The following is a 23464-nucleotide window of genomic DNA, read 5'->3' on the forward strand; positions in this document are numbered from 1 at the left end:
CAGTGCCCCCCCAGTGCCTCCCAAGACAGTGCCCCCCATTGTCCCCCCAGTGCCTCCCCAGACAGTGCCCCCCCAGTGTCCCCCCATTGCCTCCCCAGACAGTGCCCCCAAGTGCCTCCCCAGTGCGGGAGCAGACAGTGCCACTCCAGTGTCCCCCCAGTGCCCCCCCAGTGCCTCCCCAGACAGTGCCCCCCATTGTCCCCCCAGTGCCAACTGTATATATGATGGCGGGGCACGGTGGCACAGTTGGTAGTGCTGTCGCCTCACAGCTAGAAGGTCCTGGGTTCGATTCCCGCTGGGGACACTGTGGGCGTGTTCCCTCCTCCGTGTCATCAGTGCCCATACCCGAGGTGGGGTTGGCGAAAGGGCCTTTCTGTGTGGAGTTTGCATGTTCTCCCCGTGTCCCCTAGGGTAGGTACCCTCACAAAAACATGCAGTAATCCTGGTCTCTAAAACTACCTCCCCCTGGCCAGCCGGGGCGCCTGATGGAGGGGAAATTAACTGGTCGGAATAACGTGTTCCTTCCACCAGCTACGTCCGGCCAAGGAAATTCCCCTCTGTCAGGTGAAAAGAAGCAGCTTGGACTCCTCATGCATAGAAGGAGGCATTAGGTCAGTCCGCTGCGTGCTACCCAGTTTTTCCCCCAGTGCCAATTATCTAATGATTAGATAATTGGCACTGGGTGAAAAACCGGGTTGCAAAATTGTGGGATTAAAAGAAATGTATATATGATGAAAAAATGGCACACACAAATACTACCAGTATAGTATACTAGCATACTGGTATACTACCAGTATACTAGTAGTATACACTGGGGGTGACACTGGGGGGTACTAGTATAGTAGTACTACTAGTAGTATACTACTACTAAAAAGATGAAAATCACGAAAAAAGGGCATACTTTAGTTTAGTCCATGGTTTCGGACCGCATACTATAGTATGCCGTTTTTCATGATTTTGGAGGATTTGAGAAAAAGATGAAAATCAGGAAAAAATGGCATACACAAATACTACCAGTATAGTATACTAGGCCTAGTATACTATACCAGTACCAGTACTGTACCAGTATACTGGTACTGTATACTTCCAGTATACTAGTAGTATACACTGGGGGGGAGACTGGGGCGTCACTGGGAGGAAACTGGCTGGGGGGACACTGGGGGGACGCAGTACAGGTATACTGTACTACCAGTATAGTAAAAAAAAAAAAGGAAATATTTGCAAATTTCTGTTTGCTGAATTCAAATTGAACGAACAATATATCTTTTAATATATGTTTTATATATGTTGGATTCAGATTATACTAAGGTACCCTGACCCCATATTATGTTTTTTTTATCGTTGAAAACCATGGGTCGAAAACCATGAAAAACGACATGACTCACGAAAGCCTTTAAAAAATGGACACAGTGCAGTTACTTTGTGATTTGTATTGCTTTTTAATGTGTTTTTTTGCTCAGAAATAATAAAAACCATACAATATACCAAACAAAATACAAGGTTCTATACAAGCATAGTAGCTCATTCACACACACATTCTATGTGTTCAGACTGATCTGAACACATCATGCCACTGGAGTTTCCTTCTTGGCAAGGTCATGTCTAATTCATGCTCGGGTCACACCAGTGTTGCGTGCCGACAATGGCAGATCTACAAAGCTCAGACACGTTGTGAGCTTGCCGTTTTTGACCCGCGACACTGCGGTGCAACAAAGTATGAATCGGCTTGAGGCTAACATTCGATTTGTTGTGGAGAATCCCCCCCCCCAAAAAAAACCCAAAACAAAACAAAAAAGAAACAACAAAAAAACAAAACAAAACAAGCATGTCTTATGCAGAAATGTACTCTTTTGTCCTCATAGACTGATAAGATACTGAAAATTACAGGCATCATTTGATTCTTCTTACATACATATATATATATATATATATATATATATATATATATATATATACAGTATATTTGATTTTTGTTCTCTCTATTGTATCATGGTGGGAGAATTCCTGCAGTTAGGAAAATATGAAGACTAGTCAACGGCGGTATAAGGGAACACAACTTGACTTGAGCATGCAGGCTCTCGCAGTTAAATTATGGAACATTCTAGTCTGATATAAAAGTGCCCCATAAAGCACTATATTTTGTTTATTTTTTATTTTTAATCTAGAAGAACTGACCTCCGAGTTAAGAGTACAGTACAGGCTATATGCGGTCATTGCAGGCCTCTTCTGAACATGTAGTATCATGCTGTCAACTAAATAAGACCTCGTGTAACAGGCAATAAAAAAGGAGTCATGTCCCTAATACTATTCAGGTCCTATTCAGTCCGTATGCAGGGCTGAATACAAGCAAAACTCATTTTTTTTAAATGAGCATATGTAAAAAATTAAACATTTTTTTGTACTTTTTTCAATTATCAAATCATTTTAACTCAAACTATAATTTGAGTTGCTATTACAGTTAAAACACTGTATTATAAGTATGTGGGCTACTTGTAATATTTTTCTACACCACATGAGGGCAGCAGCTACACACTAAGTTCATAGCCATATAGGGCGTTTGTCCCAAGCAAGTAGGATGCGTTTAATGGTGCTGTGTGCCGTTTTATCATTTATTTTCTTCTTTTTACAATAGTATTTCTGCTTCCATGCATGCAAATGACTCTGTTTACCTTTTCTCGGTCAAAGTCTGTTTGTTCTTAACAATTTTGACAAATGGAAATGCATTGTTCGTTTACATTAATTCCTACAACATTTAAGTGCTAAACTTTGCATGTTTTTAGGCAGGTTTAATTAAGTTTAGTCAAAAACAATCTGTTGGCAACACTTCAGGATAACTCCATTTTGACCCTTCGTCACAACAAACTTTCACACTTAAGTATTTTGTCCACTCCTACACAGTAAAATCCAGTGTTAAAACACTGAGGATTTTACTGTGTACTAAAAACAAATCCTACCCCAATAATTTTCAATGCTAGAAAAAAAAAAATGTTAAGAGCTGTGAAAAAAATGAAAAAACATCAAAAACGACAGTGATACGATTTAAAATGCACACACTTTACACAATATATATTTCAACGCAGTTCAAAATCTGTTGATTTCAAAAGTTTTGCCAAAATAAAGAGCTTTTTTTTCTTGCTTTCAGTAATCTATAGATGTATACGATATAATACATGTATACAGGTTAACATAGAGCAACAGAGCAAAAACAAATAATAAATATTTTAGTCACTGTTTGGAAGTTTTTTTCTTTCCTTTTTTTCTTTTTTTTTCTCAATATATATATTTATATAGGTATATTTATATGTACTGTATAGCTTACTTCCGGGTAGGATGTGGTTGTTAACAGTTTCGGCCGGCTGATGTAATGCATAACATTATTGATAGTAGCTTCTCTCTGTGGTAATAGCGCCCCTCAGTAGGTTTGGCGGAGATTTTCAACAGCAATATATATATATATAAAAAAATCATAAATCATAAAAAGATGGAGAGCGTGACAGTAGTGCAACCATTGGCTGTGAAGATTCTCATCTTAAAACCCTTTTTAGCCCTTCGAGGATGAGTGGAAAAGTGTGTGTACACAAGTGCAAGCTGTGGCCTAGTAAGGCTGGCATATTAGGATACTAATAATGGCTGATTCAGTGGTTCTCAAACCTTAAATCTCAAGGATTCCCCAGAGTGTACATATGGAACCACAGATTTGTGGCTCCATTTGGAACCCAGAGGGTCCCTGAATCACCAATTTTAGAACCACTGGTCTAATTTATGATTTGTCCTATGGCGCTGTCACATGCAGACAATAGCTGGTCTTGAAGTTAACAACGTGCCACATTGTTAGCTTGAAGATCGGTTCTGTGCGTGCGACAAAGTTCAAAAGTTCAAAAAACAGAAAGGAGGATGTTTGGGTGCACTGAATCAATAAATCATGACCAACTAACTGGTGTCTCCCTCAGTGGTGGAAAGTAACTTTGTACATTTACTTAAGTACTGAGCTTAAGTAGGCTACAATTTTGAGGTACTTTTGTTTTATGTACATTTTTCAATACTGTATACTTCAAGTCAATTGCATCTCAGAGGCTAACATTGTACTTTTTACATTACTACAACTATTTGAAAGCGTCAGTTACAAGTTACTTTGCAGATTTACTAGATTTATTATAAAACATACATTAACCAATTAAGCCCCATTTCAATATTGTGTCTATTTTGAAAGGGTACAGGCTTTTGTTCCGACATACTATTGGTCCGACTGTCATTAGATAAGACACCATAACCAAAACCCTAACCAATCCTAACTGCAAGCACGGCGCAACGCATGTCGGGAGTGACGGGTGATTCCCGCATGTCGGACCGTTGGTGTGTCGGATCTGCATGTGCATTGTGTAATTGCCACCTGTGATTTGACAATAAAATGTATTCCAATTCTGCTACATTTTACTTAAGTAAAATAAATCATAGCACTTCTTCCACCACTGGTCTGTCTTTTTTTTTTATCACAGAACAGGTGAGGAAACAAAACTCTCCCCACCTCGACTTGTTGGATGACACCACAGCTGCATGGTGGGTGAAAAAGATAATTCATTGCCTTTTTTTTCCTCCCTTAAAAAAAGAAAAGAAACCGTACTACATACGACAGGAATCTGGAACTGTTTGAAATTGGACAATCATTCAACGTTTTGGGAATTTGCATATTATCAGAGAGCTAGGATGTTTTTTTTGTTTTTTTTTGTTTTTTCTTTCTTTCCTTCCTTAGAAAGCTATTCATTTAAAAAAAAAGTCAGGCACCAAAATTCTTTGAGTACAGATCTACTCGGAAAGCAATCTAGAATATTTACACTGATTCACCTTGCCGTGTGCAAAACAAAAATGTCCTCTTAACATTGTATGCAAGAAGGCAAAGATGCACCAAGGATGAAATCAACCTACAGTATCATTACATAGAGTGAGAAACAGTTCAGTAAAATTTGATTAAGCAGCCATATTTCTTTTACAAAAGAACATTTTCAACCCTCTGACAGTGGCAAACTATATACGCCCTGACCACTTTTTTAAATTCTTCTTCTTCTTCTTCTTTGGTTGACCAGTCGGAGAAAAGCCTGACACAGTAAAGATTTACAATCCACCCTCGCATCGCACAACTTGACTTCTTCCTTTAAAAATTTTAAATAAAATACGAAAGAACAAACACAAAATTATGCGATGGCAAAACGGAAATTTTGCTCACGCCAACATTTGCCTCGTCCTGTTCATGGTTACCCTGCCAGGGAGATCAAACCGGCCTCCCGCCCACATCGTCACTCGTCATACACAGCCACGCCCGCTCCCCCCCCCACCCACTTCCTCTGGTCCATCCAAGAGTCCGTCCGAGAAATAAAGCACATGCACAGAAACACGCACGCACGCACGCACGCACATGACACACACACACACACGCACACGCACACGCACACGCACACACAAAAACACACACACACACACACACTTCTATTCTATCTATTCGAGTGGTTCTCATGTCACACGGACCCCCAACTTGAAAAAATAAATAAAAATGTGCCAGGGAAGATTTCATGAAAATAGCCGGTCTACAAGACCACAAAGCATGTCACCATGGGACGCATTGCGAACTTGTAAATCAGATATTTTCAAATCAAATAGCCTACGTACTGTAAGGTGTTGCAAAAAGATTAAGTCATTTGGGGACCGCTTGGAACTCCCACAAGAACCCATGGGGGAGGGGGTCCCTGGACCCCACATAGAGAACCACTGATCCTCTCGTTCACACACTTCCCTCTAGCTCTCCTGTGCTCACAAAGAACATTCACACGATCTCGCTTCAGCGAAAGGCACACATGAAAGACATAAGGTGACGCATAAAATCAAAATGCTGAATAGTCCGAAATAAGAAACAAGTGTCTGTGTGGTTAAAAAGAAAAAGAAAAGAAACAACCAAAGCAGAAAAAAAAAAAAAAAAAAAAAAGGCGCCAGGATTCTTGCTTGTTTTGGTCAGCCTCTCATCGTTTCTGCGCGCTGATCATCTTGGAGACGAAGTTAACGATGGCGCTGGCGGGCTGTTCGGGGTCCATCTCGGCAAACAGGTGGCTGACGTTGTCGGTTGTGCTTCCTTGCTTCCGTGCCACGAACCCAAAGAACCTGGAAGCACAGACGCATCAGTATGAGTTGAATCCCACTGTGCAAAAAGCATGGAATGTGTATATTACAGGAAACTCCCGTTAAACTTTCCAACAAACTCCGGTAAACTCCCGAATTGTACCATCACACCTGCATATTAGCGTATATTACTGTATGCCTGCTAAACTTGAGGTTTACGGGCAAATCTAGTGCCCATAATTGCCCGTTAACTCCTCTTTTCACGCAGTGTCCTTGTCTACTTTACACGAAAATACTTTTTATCAAAGACCTAGTTATTTTGTCATACGACACAGAAACAAATATCAATCATTAATATCTGATAAGACCTCAGACAATTTGTTCTGTTTTGGATAATGGTCAGTGGAAAGGCGTGCAATGGATTTATTATGTGGCACATCCACAAATATGATCATAAAAAGGAAATGGATATATTATAATTATACAACAAAATCTATATGTCTTCCAAGGACACGGAATCTGGAAATAAAATCAGTCTCATAAACTAGTACATTTATAGACTTGTTTTTGAAGGGAGGGGGGGTGGGGAGGGGGGCACGCTAAAACGTTATCCAGACCACGGTTAAATCACAATCAGATTTGGACAGTGGTGGAAAGAGTACTAAGTATTCAATTTCAATACTGCATTATGGAAATACACTGTTGATGCGTTGCATGGCGACGCATTGTGAGCTTGTAGATTGGCCATTTTCAAATGGCCGAAATGTATATAGTGCTGAAGTGGGTAATGTATGTTTTGTAAGCATAATCTACAAACTAAGTACGGTAGTAACTAAAGTTTTCAAATAAATGTAGTGGAGTAAAAGTACAATATTTGGATACTTTACAGTACAAGTAAAAGTATTGGAAGTTAGAAACACTCAAGTAGAAATACCTCAACATTTTACCTAAATACAGTTTATGTACCACCACTGGATTTGGACCCCAGTTGTAAATCCACAAGTCTGTGGCAGCTGTGATCAAAAGCCCCGAACAAGACCACTGCAAATCTCAAACATCCTCTGCCAACAGCCCAGCTCATTGGCAGCTGGGAAGGATGCTTTTATCTTGTGCCCAGCCATCTATCCATCTATTATATGCTGCATAGCCTCTGTTTTCAGTAGGCCTGGGCGATACCACTTCAAATGTATTATCATTATCATGATTATTTCAAACTTTTGCCTTGATTTTAATGGGCTATTTCCACCATTTGTGTAGTCCACCGCTGTACAACAAAGTGGTTAATCAAACTAGAAATACAATTTTGTGTCAATTCGTAAAAACAAATAATAATCAAAAAGGCTATTCAAAGAATCTACATTAGATTAAAGGTAGTAGTTCACCCAAATAATTACTTATTTTCTATCAATTACACACCCTGTGGAATTCATGGTTATTTTTGTTTGTTTGTTTGTTTTTGTTGTATTCCTGAGCCAATAATGATGACGGGGTGGCGCTCAGTAGCAGACTCAATGGAAACTCTGCCTGAAATCACAGTATTGGCTCATTTTCTGGGTGAACTACTAAAGATGGGTGCCGTGAAGGTATAGAGAAGAATCGTCTCTGGGAGTTTGTGCACTTACTTGGCTGTGCCTCCCTCTGGCTTGTTCCACCTGTAACACACAGGTTGAATATTTCATGTTAGCTTACGCAACAGTGGTCAAATGTTTTACTTGGATGATGGATGGTATGAAAAGTACAGAATTCAAGTATTGGCATCAAATGTAGGCCTACTTAAAGTACTGTATGGTGCAGAATGTCCCATTTCAAGTTTTCAAATGTATAAAACTCTTCTGAAAATAGCAGATATACAACCTCACAATATGCCGCATCGCATTGTGAGCTAACACACATCTATGCACCTAACTTACATAATATCTGCAACAGTTAAAGATCAATACAGGGAACAAAGGAGTGATTCAGTGCCACATGGTTTCTTTGGAAAGCTGATTCAAAAGCTGAGATAATATCCCATCCAGATACAGGTACAATGTACTGTACTATATAAATATAGCGTATACAAAACTATACATGGTCTCTGTCGGGTGGAAATCGACAGAGAAACTGTTACTTTTCAATTAAATTCAAATTCAAAAGTGACAAAAGTAGCAGATCTACAAGCTCAGTGTGGATCTGCTACTTTAGATTATTTTTTTATTTTTTTTACGCTGTAGTATGATCAAGAAGGGCATTAATTTAGGAGAAAATAAATAAAAAGGTTAAAATATGGAGATAATAGGTTTTTGCCCGACAACAACGATAATGGTTGCTCCATATGGGTCCATTTGCACACCGAGTTATGGAGGTATGTAGCCTAATGCATAGTTAACTGGGGGTCCTTGAAATGAAAAATGTTGTAAAATAATAACTGGCCTAATGCATACAGTACATGCTGTATAGCGGGGTACTCACTTTCTGTCCTGAGGGTCGATATCACAGAAAGTGACAGTGTTGCTCGGGTAGTGCCGTCGGAAGAAGAGCCTGTGGAACAAATGAAGCCACAAGCCGATGAATATATATTTATTCCCTGAAAGCCACTTTATGTGTGGCTGAGCTGAATGCAAAGCTGCGTACAGAGTGTCCTGTTACGGTGGCTGCAGACCGCATGTTCCTCAACCGACCATCACATCATGTCTCCATTTGACAGTTTGTGTTTAGAATTTTCATTCATGCAAATAATTACAAATTGTGTTTTTGTTTTTTCATTCGAAGTGAGTTTGTAATACTTTGTATGCTAGGGGGGTTCTGGGGACCCCTCGAACCCCCCCCTCCCAGGGCATGAAGTAGGGCTGTCACGATTATGACAATTCCCTTGGCGATTAATATCATCGCACAAATAATTGCGACAAGGACAATATCGCTAGGACAATAATGGACAGTTGCAGCACTATGGCATGGCAGGTTTCTCCTTTAACTCACTTCCTCTGGTTGTCGGTCAGCGTGATGCCTTGCGCAGACACCTTGAAGTGCACGACGGTGGCAGTAGAGGCTGTGGTGGCAGCCAGCGTCTCGCTGATGGCCTTGGCCACGGCCTGGGGACCCGTCAGGGACTCCATCTCTACGGAGTTGATGTACAGCACGTTGCATGCTGGGGGAAAACAACCACAACAACAACACAAAGTCACCGGCTGTTTTCTCATGCAGAGAGAGACTGAGCTGAACCAGTGGTGGAGAGTAACTATAAGTACATTTACTCAAGTGCAACTTTGAGGTGCATTTACTTAAAGGAGCATTCAGTGATTTGCGTGATTTGGAAAACCACCCAGTCCGCCCCGGTAACAAAATGTGCACATGCACGCTCTACAGTGGGGGGAAGTGCAACAGGCCAACAGCATGTGCACCAAGGCCCGCCCCCACTCGATCATGATTGGAGGAAGGCCCCTCTCATCCTGATTGGATGAAGGTTTTGCCACCCGCCACCAAAACTGAAACTAGGGTTTTTTGACCCCAGGGGCTCACTGGGGACAGGGAGGAACTCCTTATATGGTCAGCACACTCTATAGTAGGGAGGATTATCCAGAAAAAAAGAAAAAATAAGTGATATTTGAATTACGTCAAATCACTGAATATACCTTTAACTTGAGTATGTCCCTTTTTCAATGCACAACTAGGCCTCACTCAGACCTTTAAAACATTGATGCATGCTTGTTGTATGAATGCTGTGAGTGTCATGGCCGCCCCAATGCATTTCCAATGGAAGTCACATGGTTTGAGGACTACATTTTGGACTACAAGCTGTTGTATGGCTTTCGGCTGTGTTTCGACTGCGCCCCTCATACAACTCATACCCCTCATACAACACAAGTGTTGTGTCAGACCATGTGACTCCCATTGGAAATGCATTGGGGCAAGCTGTGTCACACCCTTTGTATACAGCAAGCATACAGCAATCTGTTGTAAAGGTCTGAGTGAGGCCTTAGAGACAAATATTGTCTTTTCTTTTTTTTACTCTATTACAATTATTTAAATACTATAGCTACCCGTAGTTACATTGCATATTTAGATTATTAATGCAGAACATTCATTAACCTCTTTAGCCCGTAATGCTGCGACTATTCAAAAATAGAAAGTCTACAAGCTCACAATGTGTTGCATGGTCTGCTATTTTTGAAATACACTTTCAGCTACAACTTTTCGCTTTGGTTCTGTAAATACATATTGATGCCATTACTTTTATACTGATCTACTCCCATGAAAGTTTGATACAAGCCTTTTACTTGTAACAGAGTATTTTCACAGCGTGGTATTTTTACTTTGACTTAAGTAAAAGTACTTCCACCACCAGACTGAACTGAACAAAGACGACACAGGGCGGGGGACACAGGCTTCTTGAAGACAACATAATGGGAATCAACAGTAACCTATGCAGTATGCATACAGTCACGGCTGCACAGACTTGTTTGTTAATGACATTAATGAAGTCAAGTAACATTCTTTTAACCGACCTGTTCATGCACAAAATGCGTATAGCCTATATAATGTGCTGTATTCTTGTCATTACACTGCATGCTCTCTCAGACAAGGCATGGTCAGATAGAGCACGAACATTAAACACATCCATCGACCAGTGTCATTCCAACATCAAACACTTTTCCATATTTGGACATAAAGCTGGACGGCAATGTTAACAGACTGTAAGAAAGACAAATCTACACAAATTCTGCAGCACACAAACATGCACGCACGCTCGCACACATACACACGTCGCACACTCAAACAAATGTTTTGAGGCATACATAGACCTAGCATTCAAGGAAACTAGTAGCATTCCAGAAGAAGCAATCCAAATAAATGTACACAGGGTTTACCATGGGAATCAGCAGGGGCCTTTTGCACTGGAGTAACAAGGAAGTGGTGTTACTTGGAGGGAGTGAACGTTATGCGTCAGGAAACATGACAACTGGTGTTTTCCTTCACATTAAAGTCATACTGTTTAACTTTTCTAATTAAACTTAAGTAATATTTCATATAATCTGTCACCGGTAGATTTTTCCCAATAAACATTCCACATAACTTCAGTATAGAAAAACTATGAGCTACGAGAGGTGACACCAAAAAAACGTCAGGTGACTAAAGCATGACTTTAAATTACTGTCTAGTTAAGGATCTATATCTTCTGTTTCATTCTGGACAGTGGACACATACAGCATCTTTCATGTTCTTCTTTTTACCCATATCCACTTCATTGCTTTTTTAATATTGCCTTTTTCTTTACCCATAGCCATTTCATTTAAACTCCCACATTATGTGCAGACATTTCAAGGCAATCATCTATCTGTCCCATGAAAGCATAATTGAAAGGGATCTGTGCCACTGAATGCATGTGCTAAATACACACCTGCTCCTTGTTTGAGCCGTTCCGCCAGGGGGTTTGCTGGTGTGACCACCTCAGACACGTCTTCATGGAGATCTATACAACATGCAGAGAGAGAGAGTACTGAGTGTGAATTTACAAATTCATAAATTAACAATGGAGATTTTCACAGTCAAAAAATACTTAGCGGCGACGCGATTAGCGCCGCTTCGCACAAGTTTCCGCGGTCTCCTACTGCTACTTTATGCCTCTTTGAAACATCTCATCAACTTCTCAAGCGACGCTAGATTTGTCCGTGACCAAACAGTGGTACAGCTGCGTCTATTGGAGAGAGGATTAACTTTCAAGGGACCCTAGGGTACCGGCGTCCAAAATGCAGAAAAGGTAACCGAGGAATCGGATCCCGAAAGGGGCTATAGGTAGAGGCCCAAGTGCTTTCCAAAATGGCGTGTGAACATGCTGTATACCGGTATAGAGCCCTTGGCACAGACCTGTGGTGGGGATGAGCAGTTTGCAGGGCAGGGCCAGTGGCGTGATGGCGTGTTGGTAGACCAAGGCAGACAGACAGCCTGCGGGGGGACACAAACAGCATACAGTTCATTCATCATCTTTGATTGATTAGCATTTATACAGTACAGGTATTAAAGTCAAAGGTTATGCTAAAAGGATAACACAAAACTCCATTGTGGTCCTTTGTACACAATTCATCACTACTACATACAGTATAATACAGAGTACAGACAATACAATTCAATACAAAATGTACTAGAAAACATATTGGAATAAAGCTCGTAGGATCATAATGTATATTTACAGAGAAAGCAGGGGAGGGGTCAGGCGATTCAAGGAGTTAAATGATGTTCACTTGTATTGTGACGAAAGGCATTCTTTTAGGTTCGTTTTGAGTTTGGTACGGGACGGGTATAGGGAGTCTAGAACCTCTATGCCTGTTGGTACTGTAGGTACGGGTATAGGGAGTCTAGAACCTCTATGCCTGTTGGTACTGTAGGTACGGGTATAGGGAGTCTAGAACCTCTATGCCTGTTGGTACTGTAGGTACGGGTATAGGGAGTCTAGAACCTCTATGCCTGTTGGTACGGGTATAGGGAGTCTAGAACCTCTATGGTACGGGTATAGGGAGTCTAGAACCTCTATGGTACGGGTATAGGGAGTCTAGAACCTCTATGGTACGGGTATAGGGAGTCTAGAACCTCTATGCCTGTTGGTACGGGTATAGGGAGTCTAGAACCTCTATGGTACGGGTATAGGGAGTCTAGAACCTCTATGGTACGGGTATAGGGAGTCTAGAACCTCTATGCCTGTTGGTCCGGGTATAGGGAGTCTAGAACCTCTAGGCCTGTTGGTCCGGGTATAGGGAGTCTAGAACCTCTATGCCTGTTGGTACGGGTATAGGGAGTCTAGAACCTCTATGGTACGGGTATAGGGAGTCTAGAACCTCTATGGTACGGGTATAGGGAGTCTAGAACCTCTATGCCTGTTGGTACGGGTGTAGGGAGTCTAGAACCTCTATGCCTGTTGGTACGGGTATAGGGAGTCTAGAACCTCTATGCCTGTTGGTACGGGTATAGGGAGTCTAGAACCTCTATGGTACGGGTATAGGGAGTCTAGAACCTCTATGGTACGGGTATAGGGAGTCTAGAACCTCTATGGTACGGGTATAGGGAGTCTAGAACCTCTATGGTACGGGTATAGGGAGTCTAGAACCTCTATGGTACGGGTATAGGGAGTCTAGAACCTCTATGCCTGTTGGTACGGGTGTAGGGAGTCTAGAACCTCTATGCCTGTTGGTACGGGTATAGGGAGTCTAGAACCTCTATGGTACGGGTATAGGGAGTCTAGAACCTCTATGGTACGGGTGTAGGGAGTCTAGAACCTCTATGGTACGGGTATAGGGAGTCTAGAACCTCTATGCCTGTTGGTACGGGTATAGGGAGTCTAGAACCTCTATGGTACGGGTATAGGGAGTCTAGAACCTCTATGCCTGTTGGTACGGGTATAGGGAGTCTAGAACCTCTATGCCTGTTGGTACGGGTATAGGGAGTCTAGAACCTCTATGCCTGTTGGTACGGGTATAGGGAGTCTAGAAACTCTATGGTACGGGTATAGGGAGTCTAGAACCTCTATGGTACGGGTATAGGGAGTCTAGAACCTCTATGGTACGGGTATAGGGAGTCTAGAACCTCTATGCCTGTTGGTACTGGTATAGGGAGTCTAGAACCTCTATGCCTGTTGGTACGGGTATAGGGAGTCTAGAACCTCTATGGTACGGGTATAGGGAGTCTAGAACCTCTATGGTACGGGTATAGGGAGTCTAGAACCTCTATGCCTGTTGGTACGGGTGTAGGGAGTCTAGAACCTCTATGCCTGTTGGTACGGGTATAGGGAGTCTAGAACCTCTATGGTACGGGTATAGGGAGTCTAGAACCTCTATGGTACGGGTATAGGGAGTCTAGAACCTCTATGGTACGGGTATAGGGAGTCTAGAACCTCTATGGTACGGGTATAGGGAGTGTAGAACCTCTATGGTACGGGTATAGGGAGTCTAGAACCTCTATGCCTGTTGGTACGGGTATAGGGAGTCTAGAACCTCTATGCCTGTTGGTACGGGTATAGGGAGTCTAGAACCGCTATGGTACGGGTATAGGGAGTCTAGAACCTCTATGGTACGGGTATAGGGAGTCTAGAACCTCTATGGTACGGGTATAGGGAGTCTAGAACCTCTATGGTACGGGTATAGGGAGTCTAGAACCTCTATGCCTGTTGGTACGGGTATAGGGAGTCTAGAACCTCTATGCCTGTTGGGTATAGGGAGTCTAGAACCTCTATGCCTGTTGGGTATAGGGAGTCTAGAACCTCTATGCCTGTTGGTACTGTAGGTCATTCCACATTTTGGTGGCAGCATAGCAGAACAACAAGTTTTCTACTACTACATTTGTACCCATTTTTGAACAATGAATAATGGCAGAGGTATCTGTTTGGTATCTACACCGTATTCAGCATGCATCTATGAGTAACACAACAGTTATTTGGATTTAAATTCCTTTTAAATTATGAAAATAGCAACACTAGTTAGTAGTTAGTCACTCTGACTGTTGGTAAATTCATTGCAATCAGAGTGCTCTGCGACGTCAAAACCAGAGTGCTCTACAATCTGAGCAGATTCTCAGCACATAGTCCCAAACGCAGTGGTTCTCAAACATCTATATTATATATATTTATATATATTTTATATTTTATTTTATTTGTATTTTTTTTTTTGGGGGGGCGGCTATTTTCAAATAGCTGTTGTGGTTATAGGCCTCATGGACCCCTAGGGGTCCCTGGACCCCACTTTGAGAACCACTGGGTCATCCTGCCAGAATTGTTTGGCGTTTTTCTTTTTTGATAGATTGGGTAGATAAAGTTGTCTAGCCGAGGCTTGAGACTTAGTACAGTGCACGCACGTGTGCATGTAGCGTACATTACACTCTCAGTCAAATGCACACCCGTGAACGCGCGCACACGCAAACGCGCGCACACACACACACACACACACACACACACACACACACACACACACACACACACACACACACACACACACACACACACACACACACACACACACACACACACACACACACACACACACACACACACACACGTCACGCTGCCTTGAGATGAAATTAGTAGGGAGAACATGACATGGATGACTTCAACCCAAACGCTGTACTGTAATTATAGAAGGATTAGTCTTTATGGAGGCTGGAAGGTCGAGACAAACGACAGTCTTTGATGGACAGACAGACAGACAGACAGACAGACAGACAGACAGACAGACAGACAGACAGACAGAGCGTGCGTGCGTGCGTGCGTGCGTGCGTGCGTGCGTGCGTGCGTGCGTGCGTGCGTGCGTGCGTGCGTGCGTGCGTGCGTGCGTGCGTGTGTGTTTTGGCTCAGAGGCCATGGCTCACCAAAGTAAGGTTCGTTGGGACAACCCTTCAGCTTCACCCCTTTAGGGCTGCTCTCGATTAGGAAGTGCCTCACCAACTCGTTGGTGACATCACCCGCTGACACACAGAGAGAGAGAGAGAGAGAGAGAGAGAGAGAGAGAGAGAGAGGTAGACAAAATGAAAGAGAGAAAGAGAGAGTTAGATAACGTCAGTGAGTAGTGAGTACACAGACAATAAACAAGCATGCAGACATCACCTCATGTGTTCAGTATTAGGTGGAAGAGGTAATTGTTTGTCTCTTTTCCGGCCAACAGTGGGAGCAGTTGCATATCAACAACCTTAAAAGTCCATGAAGCTGCACCAGTAAGCCACCCCCCTCCACTCTAGCTTAGAGTGAAATTGATAAACCAAGGATTTGCCCATACACGATGTGTCACTGTCATGTCCAAACCTAGCTTGTAAGTTCACAAACATTACTTTTCAGGAAATTAAGCCAGTATAGTTATTATTTAGTCACAAAGGCATTATTTCAAATCTGACATTGGGTGACCTCTGATTAGAGGCCCTCAGTAAGTAGACAGTTGGATATAGAGCAATTTATTATTTAACTGAATGATGGATACAATGTATGTAACCTAGATACCATACCCTGATGGAAAATGCTGTTTTACTTTTTTCTTTTCTTTTTCTCTTCTTACTATGTTCATTAGTACTTTCAATACTAGTTTACTAATTACTTTTACTGTCTTATACTGTTAGTTTTATTTGTCTTGTTCTGACCTTGATTGGGGTCGCAATTGATTGATCGCAAAATGTACATGTATGTATGTTTATTCATTGCTGCATCAATAAAAATACAAATAAAGTGATAAAAAAACAAAGGCATTATTTCATCAATATTTGATGAAACCCAAGCAGAGACACTTTTCAAAATAGCAGATTTACAAGCTCACGACACATTAGAATGGCTCTTTCCGCTACTCTTGCATGCAAAACCAGGGCATTAATTTACCATAAAAATAAAAATAAATAAATATGGAGATGGAGATACAAGGTTTCTGTCCGACAGCAACGAATAAGTAATATTAATATGATGTTTGTGATAGGAATGTTCCCATTTGGAAAGGAGTACAGAACAGCATGTGAACAAAGTGATTAATGATATCACATGCTGCACTTTCAATCTTCTAACAGGTATGTACGTGGCCAATTTAGGTGTTTTGGCCGATGCTGTTTTTTTCCAGAGTGACTGGAACCCGACAGATGATATTTCAGGCTCACCAAGTTACTGTCTCTGTCAGGTGGAAACCTCATTTGTCCAAAACTGTTTAGGATTCAAATGAAATAGAAGAAGTAGCAGATCGACAAGTGCAACACACATTTCGAGCTTGTGGATCTGCTACTTTCTATGCGTTTGTGTACCACTGTAATCAGACAAGTAGGGTGTTAATGTAAAATCACACCCGTGTGAACTGAGTGGTGCAACTCCCCTCTCCCCTCTCTCTCTCCCTCTCTCTCATTAGCAGGCAACAGTGAAGCACTATCTCTCTCTCTCTCTGTTTCTGGCACAACAGCGCCCCTACTGGTACTCATTGGTACTCGTGCTCATAGTCACATAGGTGAACGTCACATAGTTAGGTGAACGTCACATAGTTAGGTGAACACGGACATTGCTGTTCCTTGGAGTGGTTGCACCACTCAAAAAACACAAAAAGTTAAAATATGGAGGAATATAAGAGGTTTCTGCCCGGGTCAATTGCTACAACTTCTCTCGTGGTCTGTCTCCCGGCTGCCCCTTCAAGTGGCATCTGCATTTCCCTTCGGAGGCATCATTTATTTCATACAGAAGGATGGTCTTCCTGCTTTCTTTGTCGCACCTCCAACAGTGCCCTGCATGGAATTGTGTGGTACCAGATAATGGTCGCTTCCCTTACCTTTCTTGGCTGGTTGTGCCGTGGGTGGTGGAGATGCCACCTTCATGGCCAGTCCGTAGGCCCCTCTGAAGGAATGACTATCCCGAATGACAAAGGCCCCTGGCTCCCTCTCTCGCAGCAGGCTGATGGCTGCCAACACACATGTTCACAAGTTAGTGTTAAGATGAAAATCTTAGCCCTGGCCGGCCAGATATCAAACTGTGGCCTTGCTGTCAGGCGTTTGAGCCCATGTTTGTACGCGCTCCTAACCACTCAGCTATCGGGGCAAAACATCACTTTAATTTCTTACCGACAACCAAGTGGAAGTCAGTTTTGGAACTAAAAAAAATAACCGAAGGATTTTCTCGGCCACACGTTTAGGTTACTGTTCAGGAAGAATCTACTTTTAATGCTTTTGTGTGACACTGTAGTATGTAAGCAACGGTGGGATCATCTCAATCCCTCCATCAACGTCCACATGTGACAGTGCATCGCAGGAAATGGACGAGAAGAGCAGTGCAGGCAGATGTTTCCCTATAACGCTCTGCATATGTGTGGCTTTCCTTCTGGGAGTGCTTGTTCAAATACTTGTGTTACTACACTTGTGAGGACCCCACGAGATGTCCCCACGAGTGTAGCAGAATTTGAGAAACGGCGACATTGTGAGGACCATTTTCCTGGAGAAACAAAAGATTTGGGGAGCTAAGCTCCCCTCTAAATGCGCTTAACCTCTAAATGTCAAATTGTATTTATAATGAATACACTAATTAGCCACAGTCATACAGCCAATCTACAAGTTGACAACGCAGCACAATATGTTGTGAGCTTGTACGTGGATTTGCTATTATTCGCTTTAAATGTAGGGTTAAAAAATTACCAAAAAAACAAGTAGGCCTATAGTAATATGTGTGTGTGCGTGCGTGCGTGCGTGCGTGCGTGCGTGCGTGCGTGCGTGATGTCATGGCAGTGGAGCATGTGCTTGTGTTTAAGATGAGCTAATCCAATGAGGGCGATGAGCAAAAGCAGAAGAGAACATCCACTGACCTCACAGCCAAACACATGAGCAGAGAACAAGATAGAGGACACATGTGTGTCTGTTTGTGGTCGCGCAAGTGCGCATGCGTGCATGTGCATGACTACGCATGCATGCATTCCCAAAAGTGCAAACATCAGGGAATCTCTGGCCTCAGAGTGCACTACATTCAATTAACACAGTGATTTCAAACTCAAGTAGCAAAGTTACATGTTTAAAGTTACAGCTACATGGTTCCTGAGCTGTGTGGCCCATAGGGTAGGAGCCTAACTCCTGTTACTGTAGCGCGAGGCTTGATACAAGTACAAGTGAAAGTACACCCCATGGCAGTGTTGATTTTCACAGCAAATTAAGTTTTAGTCATATTTTATGAATCTAGTTTTAGTTGACTAAATATCATAAGATTTTAGTCGACTAAATCTACAGTCGATTTACACTAGTTTCCATCACACAACAAAAGCGTACAGCCGTACACGTTTGTTTATTATGAAATTATGATAAATTGAGATCATTGCTGGTCCGTTTATTATTTCGTTTTTAAAGGCATGATCTCAGTCTCTCGTTTAAGAGCAAGTCAAGTGGGAAGTGGCCCTGAAACCATGACATGTCAATGGTCAGGGCAAGAACAGCTTGAGTGACGAGGATGCTCCTGTGGTTAGCTTGTAGATCTGTTCTTTTTGGTAAGTGACAGCATTGTATGATTGAGTATAACGTCTCTGTTGGGTTTAACCTCTTAAACCCCAGGGGGGTCCAGGGGGAAAATCCGCAACATCGGAGTTGGAACCGGAGACCAATTGGGTCTCCATTGACCCGCTGATCGCTGTTCAGAGGTGGACAGCCGCTGCCCCCGCCGGCGGGGGCAATGGGGCTCAAACCTCTTGAGACCCATTAAGAGGCTAATCAGCATATGTCCAAAACTGTTACTTTTCAGGATTCAAATTCAAAAATAGCCAAAATAGCAGATCTAGATCTAGAAGTTAAAAACGTGTCACTTTGTGCCATGTTTCAAGCTCGTGAATCTGCTACTTTTGATGCTTTTGTGTGACGCTGTAGTATGATCATGTAGGTCATTCATTTATTAAAGATTTGTGACTATGGACACAAGAGGTATCCACCCGACAGAGACGATTAATATATCAAGATCATCTCCTCACCTTGCTCCCGGGAAATGTCTGGCTTGTACCAGAACTTGGACGTGTCTTGGACAAACTTGACATTCAGCCTGGACTCCGGACTTCCATCTAGAGAACAGAGAGAGAGAGAGAGAAAGGGGAGAAGGAATGTCAGTGTCACAGAGAGGTGTCACAGCTCAATCTCTAAGGTCAAGATTACTATGTAATCCACGCCGCTGTGCCTGGCTTTAACTGTAGACAAATGTGACAGCCGAGCCGTATCGATGTCAGCAGGAAGTCTCACAGGAATGTCACTCAAAGTATGGCCCGAAGCTCCGACATACATCTCAACTGAAGTCCAGGCATGCATTTCATTGTACTGTGCTGTGGACTGGCTGGTTCCTCCAATAAAATCATGGAGAACAACATACTCTATGAAAGGAACGACAGCTTGCCAAATACACTTGCCAGAAGCGCCCCCAGTATATACATCTTACATTTTCTTTAACCCATTAAGACCGGAGGCCGATTATACAAAATGTCTTCTAAATCCTACGTTTTCTGAATTTTTTTTCAATGTCAGCGGTGCTCAAACCTTTTCATCCAAAATTATATGTATTTGGCCTGCGAACCCCATCTCAAAATATGTTGTTCCAGAGACCCCCATAAGCAAGGATTTGAGTTAAAATGTTTGCTTTAAAAGAATGTACAATTCAAGGATTTGTAAAAACAAAAATCCATGATTTTTCAAAAATAGCAGATCTACAAGCTACTGTAGTAGCGCGGCATGAAGTGACGTGCTACAAGCTTGTATATCTGCTATTTTTGAATAGCCAAAGTATAAAATAATGCTTTTTAGCCCAAATCTAAAATGACATAGATGCTTTCTCTGTCTCAATGGGTTAAATATTATTTTTGGAAGTTATGTGAATATTCTATGTTTCATATCGTGGTCATGAATTTGGATGCAGTGGTACGCCATATCGATATGATTTGATTTATAAGGAATCACGCATGACCCCGCCAGGGCATTAATGGATAGAATCTATGGAAAACAGTTTAAAAATGTGTCCCGAGGCAATAAACAAATCCTGGCAACAGCCCGAGAACACAAAATGCCTGGTTTTACGGTTAAACCTCTCCCGAACAAGGGGCCCTGCAGCTTCAGCTCTAGAGCTGCCTGTCTGTCTGTCTGTGCCTCAGTCTCACCACATAGTGGCCATGCTACTCTGAACGGACTCAGAGGCACACCACAGACACAGAGACATGGCTGCCAGATCGACTGGGCTGGAAGCCACAACCACTGCTATCCTACCCCGAGAGCATCTGGAGCTGGGCGAGCGAGAACAAGAACGGTGGGGAGAGAGAGAGAGAGAGAGAGAGAGAGAGAGAGAGAGAGACACAGACAGACAGACAGACAGACAGACAGACAGACAGACAGACAGACAGACAGACAGACAGACAGACAGACAGACAGACAGACAGACAGACAGACAGACAGACAGACAGAGCTCATCCCTAACTCTTGTGAGACTGAAATAACTTTTCCTCTAGAGTAGAGTAAGTGTCAAGTGCAACATTAATACAATCTAACGACATCTCGCTTTTGCGAGAAATAAATAAAGTGATGTGTATGTGTATAATGTGTATGTATGTGTAGTTGTGAAGAAGAAAATCATTTTTTTGAGAAATTGAATTCCTGGGAACAGCTGAAAGGTAAAGCATGGCAGGATATCGTATAATCTCTGTCAGATTGGAAACCTCATATGTCCATATAGAAAAAGTAGCGGATCTACAATTTGCAGATTTGATACTTTTGCTACTTTTGTGTGACACTGTGTGACGCTGTGTGATGCTGGTCAAGAAGGGCGTTGGTAAAAAAAAGAAAAATGAGTATGAAGATAGGAGGTTTCTGCCCGACATCAACGATAAATATGTCAAGCTCATCTCCTCACCTTGCTCACACAAAAGCCACAGTTTATCAGCCACATGAGTAGAGCAGGACAGTGGAACGGCTCAGCGATGATGTGGATCAGAGAATAAGCAGCAGGCTAGCTACTTTTATTGATCCCTGAGGGGACATTTGTCGTTTGCATTTAATCCATCCTAACTATCCTATGGGAACGGACACAGATGGTATCCAGGCTTACATCGTCATCAGATGGTTAAGACAATGAATTGTATTTATATGACGTTTATGTACAGTAATAATCGACTCATTACAGGTCGAATAATTGCTATTAGAAGCTCCTCAACCTCTAGCCAGACCATCAAGTAGGCGGCAGTAGCTCAGGGGTAGAGTTCAGAAGGATCAGAAGGTTCCCAGTTCGATCCCGGGCTCCCCAGAGACACAAAGAGCCCAGAGGTTCAGCGTCTTTGAGCAAGACGCTGAACCCCTAATTGCTCCCGATGAGTAGGTTTGTGCCTTGCATGGTTTCATACGCCATCAGTGTATGAATGTGTGTGTGAAGGGTGAAGTGCCTTGGATAAAGGCGCTATGAATTGATAATTTACCAAGAGATTCCCTGCCTACCGTCTGGTGACCTCAAAAATTAATGTAGGTGCTAAAACTGTGTGAAAAACAATTTTATCATATATAAATACACACACACACACACACACACACACACACACACACACACACACACACACACACACACACACACACACACACACACACACACACACACACACACACACACACACACACACACACACACACACACACACACACACACACACACACACACACAATGGCCCGCAGGTTTGTTAGCGACCAGGCTGTTTTAGCCCATACATTAATCACTTGAACTATACATACTGTAGTTCCTCAGGGCTCTGTGCTAGTGTATTTTCAGTTTTCTGTTATTGTGGGGCAAGACCGTGGTGAGCTTGTCCATCTTCTATTTTACCGCCAACACTTTCAACACAATACAATACGGACGCTGGGGTTTAAGAGGAGTTAAGCTGGAGTTTTGTTTGTGCCATGGAACAAATTAATGTATAAGAACAATAATGATGAATCAGGCTACGCTTGTAGAATTGCTCATACGAGCACACGTTTCACTGTAGAAAATGAAAATCCCATGGTAGTCGTGGCTTGTCAACCTCCTGAGGTGCTCAGGGTTCCTTACGTCCCCATGTCACATGCATAAAGCACCACATGTATAGAGGGTATGCGCATGCATAAAGTGAGTGGCATATCGAGGGGAAAAGTCAGTTTAACGTTGTTTAATTTCGTTTAATGCAAACAATTTTCTGTTTGGATGCATGGACTGTCAAGGCCAGAAAGTAGTTTTTTGATGACACGCACATACCCTCAATAATGCATGTGGTGACTGCAAAGCAAGTGTAAAAGAATTAAAGTACCTCACCCTAAAAACACACACAAAACATATCAAAGATCATAAATGGTTTAACGGATATAATCGTATAACAACAATTATTATTGTCAGTTAACAGTTAAACCCTTAACATCCCTCCAACTCATCTCACCAGGCAAGTTGAACTTGGAGAAGTCGGGGAGGGTGTGGAAGTAGCTGGGAGTGCTGCCTCCACTCGACAGCGGGGACGGCATCTTGCCGTTCAGCGTCCCGTAGGACAGGCCTCCATTGGGCCGCTCACCGCTGGACATGCGCCTCTTCTCGGGGAGCTGCGGCTGCTGCCCGGGAGGGGCTGGGCTGCCCTGCCGGAACACTGTCCCGCCGTCCAGGTAGCTCGCGGCGGGGGACATAGGAAACGAGGGCGTGGGCGGTCCCTGGTAGCCGGAGGAGCTGCTCTGCCGCGACAGGTTGCCGTGACGCTCGTCCGGCGTGGTGTAGCCGCTGTGCAAGGGGTGGCGGTCCAGACTGGGACTCCTCTGGGACACCTGCAACAGTGCACGCGTATTACAATTAACTAAAACTAATGAAAAAAACTCAAACTAAAAAAAAATCGTTAACTGAACTAAATAAAAACTAGAAAAGGAAAAGAAAAAACTGTGTTGTGTTTCTTTT

At 42.7% G+C, this 23464-nt stretch overlaps 1 protein-coding gene across 4 annotated transcripts in view; it reads right to left on the reverse strand.

Moving 5' to 3' along the window:
- Positions 1 to 1964: 1964 nt before the first annotated feature.
- The window catches only part of tns1b (tensin 1b), a gene marked incomplete at both ends in the record, with an annotated part of 98784 nt that continues 77284 nt past the window's right edge, over positions 1965 to 23464 (reverse strand). For 2 of the 4 annotated variants that reach the window (XM_079517947.1, XM_079517946.1), the window contains 11 exons: positions 1965 to 6147; positions 7728 to 7757; positions 8557 to 8625; positions 9064 to 9232; positions 10953 to 10979; positions 11483 to 11554; positions 11950 to 12027; positions 15433 to 15528; positions 17346 to 17474; positions 19512 to 19598; positions 22965 to 23337. In XM_079517947.1, coding sequence (XP_079374073.1) covers positions 6009 to 6147; positions 7728 to 7757; positions 8557 to 8625; positions 9064 to 9232; positions 10953 to 10979; positions 11483 to 11554; positions 11950 to 12027; positions 15433 to 15528; positions 17346 to 17474; positions 19512 to 19598; positions 22965 to 23337 — 1269 coding nt within the window. The remainder of the gene's footprint in view (positions 6148 to 7727; positions 7758 to 8556; positions 8626 to 9063; positions 9233 to 10952; positions 10980 to 11482; positions 11555 to 11949; positions 12028 to 15432; positions 15529 to 17345; positions 17475 to 19511; positions 19599 to 22964; positions 23338 to 23464) is intronic. The other 2 variants (XM_079517948.1, XM_079517945.1) reach the window with 2 other exon arrangements.

This window comes from Electrona antarctica, assembly GCF_951216825.1.
Source record: "Electrona antarctica genome assembly, chromosome: 13".
NCBI classification, from domain to species: Eukaryota; Metazoa; Chordata; class Actinopteri; order Myctophiformes; family Myctophidae; genus Electrona; species Electrona antarctica.